Consider the following 11,346-nt stretch of genomic DNA (forward strand, 5'->3'; position numbering starts at 1 on the left):
GCGTGCAGTCGTAGTCTCATGAGATGGTGGGTCGAGTTGGCATGGATCCAATGTGACCCATTAGGATTATGAGACAATCTCCATTCACAAAAAAAAAAAGAAAAAGAGAGACAGCGTGCTCTTAGCAGGATTTGATTTTTGGCTTTTGGGCTTGGATTGAGTTGATCACCCACCCTTGACTTTATGGACTTTTATTATATTTGAGGTGCAGATGTTTAGTCTGGTTCAACTGCTCACCTAACTTTTGACATTTTTTTTTGGAGACTAGTAGCTCTCTTTGCTATTTGAGAGGACCACATGTTTGATCCAATATGGTGCATGCTCATGCTGGTATGAGGTGGTGCAATTTAGTTCAAGCATCTTGGATTGGCGTCTTGTACAAAGTGGATTAGCTTATGATAGGTTAAACATATTTTGCGGTGGTTGAGCAAATTATCACAATTTGGTATTATTGGAACATATGTTACTTTTCTACCAAAAAATATATATATGTTATTTGGAATTTTTTTTAATACCAAGCTAATGCAATCTGCAATATATCACTTGCTCAATGGGGGTACTTTGATAATTAAAAACATAAAAAATAAATAAAAAAAAACAAATGATGAAAAAAATGAAACTCGTTATCATAAGGTGCAACATGATATGTCTCTCCTATGTTTGAACAAGCAACTGACTTGGTGTTGATCTATCATATTTCAATATCTAATATGTGACATTTTTAAAATCTTCTCTCGTTAAACCTTCTTTATCTTGCCCACAAAACTCCCTAAACATTCGCCTCAATTCTCTTTCTTTTGCATGAGGAAGGAGAACAAAATAAAAGAAGAAGACAGCTATGATGATGATGAAGACAAATGCTTTCCATTTGATCCCTTTGAAATTCCTTGCATGAGTGAGTGTCCTCTCACTGCTTCCACTAGGGGCATAAATAGCTTTTTTGCAAAATGGGGCAGAATCAATTGGTGCTTTAAAAAAGTGAACCCTCCATGATGATTATACTTGTATATCACTTGATTGATTGCCTTAGAAGATACATTATGATCATGCCTTCAACATCCCCCTCCTAACCATTTATGGGAATCCAAAGCTAGTTGCTCTTGGAGCCCACCGAGCCATCTCGTAGTGTTCAGACATGAGGCACGTTTGGAAACTCTGAAGCAGGTTTATGAGTATGAGAAACAAAACAACAGAACAACCGAACAAAGTCTTAGGATTTCTTAGGAGAGTGCTTGAGCCTCCATCTCTGCTCGAACCATCGCAGCGTACACCCCATCAAGATGGTTCGCCAATAATGCATCATGGCTTCCAAACTCGGCAACTTTACCATCCCGAACCACAGCGATATTGTGTGCCTCTCTAATTGTTGCAAGTCTATGTGCTACGACGATCGTCGTAGCATGCTTCGAGAGCTTCTTCAGGGCCTCTTGGACGTACCTTTCAGATTCTACGTCCAATGCACTGGTTGCCTCGTCCAACAATAGAATCCTCGATCGCTTGAGCATGGCACGTGCGATCGCGATCCTCTGCTTCTGACCACCCGATAGCTGGACGCCACTCTCCCCTACCTGTTCCACATCTTACTCCAATTCAGGAAATCATATGATGAAGGTGTGTCACATAAATAGCTAAATTAAAGTTTTTCTTTTTTCTGTTTTTTCCCTTGGGATAAAGCGTAACCAAATTAAATCCAAGGTGAGTATAAATTGGGAGGAGAGAAGGCCTCTTAGTTACCTGAGTTTCATATCCTTGGGGCAGGCCACTTATGAACTTGTGGATATGGGCATCCGCTGCCGCCTCCTCGATCTCAGCCCATGAAGCTTTTGGGCTACCGAACCCAATATTCTCTCTGATCGTCCCTCCAAATAGGGCCGGCTCCTGGCCCACTAAGGCACACTCTGTCCTCAGCCACTTCACGTCCATCTCCCTCACATCCACCCCACCCACCATAACTCTTCCGACGTCAGGATCATAGAACCGCTGCACCATCCATATCACCGTCGACTTACCGCTTCCGCTGCCGCCAACAATCGCCACCGTGCTCCCCGCCTTCACCTTGATAGAGAAGTCCCTCAGCACCATCATGTCGGGCCTCGATGGGTATGCAAACGTCACCCTCTTCAGCTCCACATCGAGCAACTTTCCCCCCTTAATCACCCTCCCATTCCGTCGATCAACATTGATCGATGGAGTACGTTTCAAAATTGAGAACACCCTATCAATTGCCATCGGTGCCCCAGAGGTGTCAGGGGCCAGACCCGCCAGCTGGCCCACAGAGAATGAGCTCAGGACCAGTATCATGAATATCTTGTACACGGCGCCAAAGTTCGCAAGTTCCTTCTTGATCAGGTATGCACCGACGAAGAGGGTCAAGGTGTATGCAGCGTACATCGCTCCCTGGGAGAGCCCAAGCCCAAGGCCCATGATCTGTGTCCGTCTCATAGACTTTCTAGTGGGCTCAGACAGGGCCCGGTCAAATGACGACACGATCTTCTCTTGGGCTGAGAATGTCATCACTGTTCGAATGTTCGACACGGCACCGGCCGCAATAGTGCTAGCACGTGCGAATGCACTGTTGTCTAATTTGGGCCCTACATTAATAAGCAGGCTCAAGTAGCTAGCACCTAGGGTAAATGGAGTCATGGCCATAGCAACAAGTGTTAGCCTCCAACTGAGGATGAAAGATATGCCGAGCCCAACGGCTGCCGAGCCGAGGCCCATTAAGAGCACCGAGTAACGGTCGCCGAGCATGGATCGGAAGGCAGTGCAGTCTGCTGAGAGCCTTGAGATCAGTGCACCCGCCGAGTTCTCCTCGAAGTCGAACCAAGCGGGCTCCTGCCGGAGGATAGACCGGAAAAGGAGGTTGCAGACCCTGACAGTGAGCCGGGTTCCAGCCCACCCACAGAAGCCCTGCTGGCCAGTCATGGAGACAATAGAGCCCACGCCCAGTCCCACCAGGCCTAGTGCCAAGTAGCCCACATCTCTCTTCATGTTGGTGTTGTCGTCGTCGAAGTACAATTGGAGTGCCAGGCCTAGAAGTAGTGGGAAGATGGAGAGGATAGCACCAGCATTTATACCCAAAAGAAACCCAACGACAAGAAGCGGAAACTCCGGTCTCTGAAAGCCCCACAGCTCAGAAGTGGTGTATTGTTTGGTTGGATATTGTTTCTCTATTTTTCCCTCCTCTTCTTCTTCTACCAGTTGCATGGATTTCACGTACTTTGATCTTGAGAGGCCATGCTCTGACTGGTCAACGAAGCTGGTGTGATGGGCCTTGTGCTGTGGGTTGGGCCAATTGGGCCAAGGATCATGACCATTGATGTTGTTGTTGTTCATGACGTTGTTGCATGTGGCAAGGTTCACTAGGCTGGCATAAACCCCAGCCCCGTCCATGAGGTCTCGGTGGCGGCCGGATTCAACAATAGATCCATGATCCAAAACAACAATGGTGTCGGCATTCCGGACCGTAGCTAGGCGGTGGGCGATGATAACGGTGGTCCGGCCAACAGAAATGCGGTCGATGGCCTGTTGGACAACAGCCTCAGATTCAGGGTCCAATGCACTTGTTGGCTCATCAAGGAGGAGAATCCGGGGATTCCTCATCATTACCCGGGCCAGTGCAATTCTTTGCTTCTGACCACCAGAGAGTTGGGTTCCACGGTCACCAACCTAGCCGAAGAACACCAAATAGTAGAATTGTGATCATGATGTCAAATTAGGCTATAGCAATTATGCATAATACATGCATGCATACATAAATACATGTCCATGCATAGTTGTCGATGCATATGTTCATAAATTGGAGGAGTATATGGCTTCACCTGAGTGTTATAGCCCTCCGGGAGGCCGGAGATGAAGGTGTGAACATTGGCAGCCACACATGCAGCAAGGGCTTCCTTCCTGGTGGCATTCACCTTGCCCATCATCACATTCTCAATTATGGAGGTTGGAAAGAGCATGGGCTCTTGGCCCACCAGCCCAATCTGCTCCCTGAGCCACTTCAGCCTAAGAGTCCTTATATCATGACCATCCAAGCAGATTGATCCTGCCCGTACATAAAATAATCATGTCAGGCTAAGGTGTACGATCTTATCATGGGCTGGTATGTTAGCATTGAGCTTCCTAACCTTGGTCTGGATCATAGAACCTCTCTATGAGAGCAAAAATGGTGGATTTGCCACCTCCACTGGCTCCAACTAGGGCTAGAGTCTTGGATGCAGGGATGGTGAGGTTGAGGTCCTGAAGGATCGGTGCCTGAGGGCGAGAAGGGTACGCAAATGTGATTCCTTTGAGCTCAATCCGGCCCCTAACAGATGAGAGTGTCCGTCCATCAGAGCCATAGGGATCGATCTCAGGAACCCTGTCGATGATCTCAAACACCCTGCCTGCTGCCACGGTGCCTGGTGCAAACTGTGCAAAATATGACAGTGACAAAGCTAATCCCCTGTAGAAAAAAAAAAAAAAATGTATCACATAATCCAAGTATGATATGGTTCTACACCAGAGGATGTATTAAAGTTTAAGGCAACAGAGAGAGAGAGAGATAAATTAAGGTGTTACCTTCCACCAACATTGACAGCAAAGAAGCAAGCAATGGCTGCTCCTCCTGTGATCTCACCCTTGGCAACCAGTAAAGACCCATACCAGAAGGCTAGAGCCCATTGTGAGTAGGTAACTAAATAAATCACACCCATGCCAGCTCCCTTTGCAAACCCAATCTTCATCCCAATTGGCGCCGCCTTCTCGAGCCACTCGGTGTACTTCTTGGCCATTTGATCCTCCATCACGAATGACAGCACCGTCCTGATCGAGCTAATAGCTTGTTGAGCTACGTTGGTGGCTTTTCGATATGAAGCCTATTTGCCAGAACAGCATTAGCAAGACATGGTAGGCATTTGGTTATGGACAAATTTGTGGACATCTTATCGTATCTAACCTCTTCCTTTGCAGTGAGGCCAACATAGACTGCCTTGTAAGCAATGCCACAGAACATCATCAATGGTGTCACAGAGAAAACCACCAAGGCCACTTTCCATGCCTTAATGAAGCCCACCAAGTAGCCACAGATGAAGGTGAAAATGTGATGGACAAAATGTGCCATCTAGATCCGAATGGTTATGCGAACAACGAAAGGAAACATAGTTTGGTTAGTAATTTTGGCAGTGTTAAGGATAAATTTGGTTGCCCAAGAGATGAAGAGAAAAAAAATGTATAGAATGAAAGAATCAAGTATGCCAGGATTCAGAGCTTCTGGTGAGGCTTGTCAATCATGCCACATGCATGTAGGTCTGGAATTCCTCAAATTAATTAATTATGTCATCGAAGTTAACAACCTCCAAGGCTAATTTTTTAAAGTGAGTTCTTTATTTATTTAATTGGTAGATTCCAAGGTTAGACAAAATCATATATATTCACAAAGCCATGAAGATATCCAAATTCAGTTCATCTCCCTTGGAGGCTGCTTTGGAAATATGTTCAGCCGGCCTACCAATGGGCAAAGAATCCTAACAAAACCAATACCTCTCGGAGGTCAAAGCTTTATTATTCAAATGCCTTTATTATAATCGCAATATGTTCTCATCATCATAACGATTGCAAATGCCCTTCCCTATTAGTCCATTACATAACAAAAATCCAAATTATAAATCACTTTTTACCTCATAAACCATAACCAAGAATAGACCTTTTGTACTAGGTCTTCAAACTTTCGCTCATCCATGTGATAATAAAAAAAGAATATATGGTACGTTGGCACAAAAAGTGGAATTAAAAATGTTGGCCTTTTGTAATATCAGGAAAAAAGGAGGGGAAATTAAGGATAAAAAGACACACCTTCTCCCCAATAACTTCCTGGATCTGTGCAACATCACTGGATATCCCATGCATCACATCTCCGGTGCTAACCTCGGTATCAAAGAATCCAATATCCTGCCTAAGTACCGCTCTTAGGTACTCTCTTCGAATCCTTTGCGCTGAGCTTTCCCCCACCATTCTCCAACAAGTGATCTCTGCACTCCATATATAAACTCAATTTATCAAAACCAGGCATACTTCATAACCAATCTAGCTATCATCTTTCTTCCATTCTCTCTCTCCCTTACCCATATATGCTCCAATCACCACTACTGCTGCAAGTGCACCCATATAAAGACAAATCTACAACACATCAAATGACAAAATAGAAAACTTGATCAACATGAAAAGTTTGATAGTTAAAATTAATATACTGGTTAGATAACAATTGTGCAGTATTTGATATACCCTCTGGACGTCCTTCATCATCTGGGCCTTGTCATTTACGGACTCCAATGCAATCTTGTTAACAAAATCTCCAAACAAATAAGAGTACCAAGGAAGGGATCCTCCATTGATCAAAGCTCCTATGCAGCCTAAGAAAATAAGAGCCAAGTCCCACGTTGTCGAATATTTGAACAAGCTAAATAGACCCACAGGAGGAGTAACCCTGACATCCTCGTCCTCCTCCTCATCATCATCGTCATCACCATATGCACCACCATCATCATCATCATGCATATTATACACATGATGCCCTTGTCTATGATCTCCATGACTCAAACTTACATCACGATCATGGCTCTTACTCGGGGTTACGTAGTGATGATCAGTATTGTAATCATGAGAGAAGGATATGTCATGCACATGATCATGATGATGATGGTCCAAGGTATGATCATGATGATGATGGTCCAAGGTATGATCAATCCTTGGAGAGTGCGGGCTATTTCGGGGAGCGATGAGCTCTGGAACGCCGTAATCGGCCATGCCAAGCTCATCCCGGCTAGCCAAGGAGGTGTCGATGGAGCTGGCTCGGCCTCTTCGACCTTGAAAGACTCCCAAGTCTGTGAATATGGAAGACGTGCTAGCATCATGGTTGGGCCCGCTGAAGTCCCGAGACCGCCGGCGATGAGCGCGTGAGACATGGCTACGGAGCTCAAGCCTACTGCCTCGACGTGAATGCTCGTAGAGTGGGTTGGAGGTTCTTGAGAGGTAGTAATCCTTCGCCGACCGGCCGAACATGGCAGGGCTGCGGTTAGATCGGTTGGTGGTGGATGGTGGGGTCCATGGGCTGACGGCGGCGCCGAAACCACCGGGCTGGCGCCACCCGGTGGGCTCGAACTGCCATGACACAGAGGTTTCCCATGATGTGTCATCGGCGGCGGGGCGGCGACGAGACCTCCGCCGTGGGCCGGGGCTGCGGGAGGTGGAAATGGCAGGGGTGGTGTGGGGGCCGTGGAGAGGGGAACGGCCGCGGGAGTAGGAGGTGTCGACGGTGAAGGAGAAGTCCTCCATAGCTGAGGTAAAGGGGTAGAGGAAAGGGGAGGGAAGAGAGGAATTTAGCTAATGACAAGACCGAGGAGAAACAAAGCATATGCCATGTGGTGCAAGCTGATAAAAAGGGTTTGTTGATTTCGGAAGCCAAGGGTGAGAGTAGTGGGTTTGAGTGTTTAAGAGCTTTGGTTGCAACGTTTTCTTTTGTTTGTATGGATGCGTTTGTGGTAGAATGCGAGAGAGAGGGAGAGGGTGGATGCTGGGAAAAGGTCAGAAGTTTGACATTGCAACACCGTTTTCTTTTTAGTTCTGCACCATTGTTGTTATCTCAGGATTAGTTAAGTAGCATCAAGGAAATCCGTCCATTTAGCCTGAGCCGGCCCGATTTCAAGACCAGACAGATTCGTACAGCTACAAGAAAGAAGAGCATTTTTTTTTTTTTTGGTGCATTACAAGAAAGGAGTATTAACCAGTTTTAGGATAGAGTTCACTAGATAATACCAATTACCATGTTCTTTCCTAGAGGCATTATGATAATTTCAAAGTCTAAAACCAACCTAACCGAACTGCCATGCCGTCTCCGAAGCAAGTCAGCTCTGTTTTGGAGTGAATTATAAAGGAAAAATTATTTATACGTCCCTCATTGGATCCAAAATTATTTTTAAATTTCTGAACTTTTCGGATGGAATAAAAAGTCTTTGGATTGACCTAAAATTATTTTTAGATCCTTGCCATCATCTGCTGCTGTTTAACTCCATGTAAATGACCAAACTATCCTTGAATGGTTCTGGTTATATAATTTTGATAATTAATTACATAGGTCCATATTCAGATTACACAGATTTATGCTCAACTTATACAGGTTTATGTTCAGATTACACAGTACCTATATAACCTGAACATAAACCTGTATAATTTGAGTATAAATCTGTATAATCTAAACATAGACTTGTATGATCAGAACCATCCAAGGGCAGTTTGATCATTTAATATAGAGTTAAACAGCAGCAGATGACGACAGAGATCTAAAAATAATTTCAGATCAGTCTAGAGACTTTTTATTCTATTTGAAAAGTTTGGAGACTTAAAAATAATTTCAAATCCAATGAGGGACCTATAGATAATTTTTTTAATTATAAATGACATGGTGAACATCACTCCAAGTCTTCAATATTTTCAGATGACATCAACAAATTATATTGCAATTTGCAACAAAAAAAAAGAGAGGCATCAATGAGTTACAAGATGCAAAGCTGTTTCTATTGTTCATATGTTTTTTCATAGGATTTTTTACATATATACCCTTCCAAACATTCAAATTTATATAAATATTCTTTTAAAATTGATATATACATGTATGCCCTCATAAAATATTATTTTCTGTATATGTACTCATATCAATTAACACCATTGAAAATTAACAGTTTAAAATTAAAATGACTAAAATATCCTTATAGATAGTTCTGCAAATAAAAAATTTATAAAGATATATATATATATATATATATATATATATATATATATGAATAGCAATTTTATGAAGATATTTACATAAATTTGAATATTTGGAAAGGTATACACGTAAAAAATCTAAGCTAAAATACAGTTCTCTTAGTTTATTAATTCTTTTTTATTCTAATAGAGAAAAATTAATATATACAACTAAAATAATGAATTTACTTAATTTATTAATTTATATAGATAAAATAATCTTTTTATGAAATGATAGATCAAAATTATTTTATCTAGAAAATAAATATACCTCTCTTGGTTTGTTAATTCTTTCCTTATTCTAATACAAAAAAATTAATATATACAACTAAAATAATAAATTTACTTAATTTATTAATTTATATAGATAAAATGATTTATTTATCAAATGATAGATCAAAATTATTTTATCTAAAAAATAAACAGATTGTAATCATTCATGTTTTCTCTAATATATAATAATATATTTTTAAAAAAAATATCTAAATCTGATATTAGATGAATAGCTTATACATTTACATAGAATGGACATAGTTGTAAATTTGGGTATTATGTAATAATAAAAATTTATAATTTTATTATATTTTATTTTAAAAATTTTTATTAAAATATCTTTGTGAAGTATATCAGGTATATCATATTGTTATAAGATGGACATAACCATCCCATCTTACATAAAAATAAAATATAATATAGTATTCTGATATATAACCTATTATATAATATCATTATTGTGTTGTTATATTATGTAATATGTTACTACATTGTAGAGTAAGAGAGCTTGAATCCATCTAGATGAAATAGATAAAAATTAAACTAGAATTTTTTTATATGTATATCCTTCTAAATATTCAAATTTGTATGAATACCCTCATGAAATTGTTATTTATATATATATCTTAATAAATTTTTTTTTTGCATATTTACTAATAAAGATATTTTAATCATTTAAATTTTAAACTTTTAATTTTTTAACGATGTTAAATGATGTGGGTACATATGCAAAAAAAAAAAGAAAAAAAAGACATACATGTAAAACAAGTATTTTATGAGGGTATATATATATAAATATTAATTTTGAAAGGGTATTCATACAAATTTGAATATTCGAAAGGGTATACACGTAAAAAAATCTTTTTTCCATAAGAATGCTTAGCATGAGTAAACTTTTTTTTTCTTAACATACTTCTTATTCCTATAAAATCAAAAATACTAATTGCATTCTTATAATCCTTTGCTAAAAGGTGTACGGTGGATTCTTTGTCCTCATGCATGTGATGGCTTGCTTGCTTGTGGGTGAGCGGCTTCTCCCAAATGGCAAAGGAGTAGGGAGAGGACGGCATAACAAGGGGTTGGATATAGTTTTTTTTTCCTTTAATAAAAACAATTCGCATCTAACCTAACCCAACCAAGCAATTGGTGGCATTGACTAATCAAATAAGACATGGTAGTTCGACACATGTCTTCAGCTTAATATGATAAAAACAGGCAACAACTTCAATTCAAGCAAAAAATGAAAAAAAAAGAAATCATGATGATATATATGTTCCCCTTTGACTTCATATTGGAACTTTCTATCACTACCAGTTCGAGTGAATGCTTCAACTTCTATGCATGATCATGCTCGAGCAACCTGCCATAATTTAGGATTTTTGAATCATCACATAGTAAAAGCGTCTCAGCTTTACGCCAAATGATAAAACCATGACCCCAAATACAAGACTGCAAATGTCATCAGCTAGCAACGAAAAATTGCTTGGGAACACCGAGCATTGTAGCATTGTTGAGTTGCCAAGAACACATTGTAGACACAAACCAGTCCCACCAATAATTTATATAAACGCCCCACCATCATGTGAAGGTTTTCACCATAGCAAACCTAGGAACAATAATACTATCACTCTCGAATCAGAACCTTCAGGATCCCCTTGTATGACATCAATTATTTCGCTTACTTCATTTCTTGTCGGGGCTTGGTTTTAGGCCCCTTATTATGCGAATAAAAAATTAACTAAAAAACGTATTTTTTTTAGATAAATATTTTTTCAATTAATATTTAAATAAAAAAAATAATTTATTTATATCTTTTTATGTATAGAAAAATGATGTGGAACTCTGTTACCCATATTTTTTTGCATTATTAATTTTTTAGATAAATTGATAACGTCTATCCATATTTTTTATAATACTATTTATTATATATAATAATATAATATAATATTTTATATTATAATATATTATATTTTATATGTTATAATATATATGTTCATAAATATAGATTGTTATATATAATATAATATAATAAAATATATATTATAATATAGTCTATAATATTAATATATATTAAAATAATATAAGATATTGAAATTATATTATAATAATTATAATAATAAAATAATATATTATATTAAAATATTATATAATTATAATAATATATTACATTAAGTAAAAATATTATTGTTCAATAATAATATTATATTATATTGTATATAAGATAATATTATTATTATAAAATTAAGAATATATTAGAAATAAAATAAAAAAATTATTTTCTCAAAATGACTT

The 11,346-nt window shown here is 39.1% G+C and overlaps 1 protein-coding gene across 1 annotated transcript; it reads right to left on the reverse strand.

Moving 5' to 3' along the window:
• Window positions 1-652: 652 nt before the first annotated feature.
• On the reverse strand, window positions 653-7,368 carry LOC105056757 (ABC transporter B family member 19). The gene is made up of 9 exons (XM_073247825.1): window positions 6,262-7,368; window positions 6,102-6,156; window positions 5,833-6,008; window positions 4,937-5,101; window positions 4,561-4,856; window positions 4,128-4,444; window positions 3,822-4,045; window positions 1,735-3,669; window positions 653-1,568 (listed from the first exon to the last, which is right to left on the reverse strand). The coding sequence occupies exons 1-9, from the start codon at window positions 7,309-7,311 to the stop codon at window positions 1,221-1,223; spliced, it is 4,566 nt and encodes a 1,521-aa protein (XP_073103926.1). The 5' UTR covers window positions 7,312-7,368; the 3' UTR covers window positions 653-1,220.
• Window positions 7,369-11,346: the final 3,978 nt, after the last annotated feature.

This window comes from Elaeis guineensis, chromosome 13 (genome assembly GCF_000442705.2).
Source record: "Elaeis guineensis isolate ETL-2024a chromosome 13, EG11, whole genome shotgun sequence".
Classification (NCBI taxonomy): Eukaryota; Viridiplantae; Streptophyta; class Magnoliopsida; order Arecales; family Arecaceae; genus Elaeis; species Elaeis guineensis.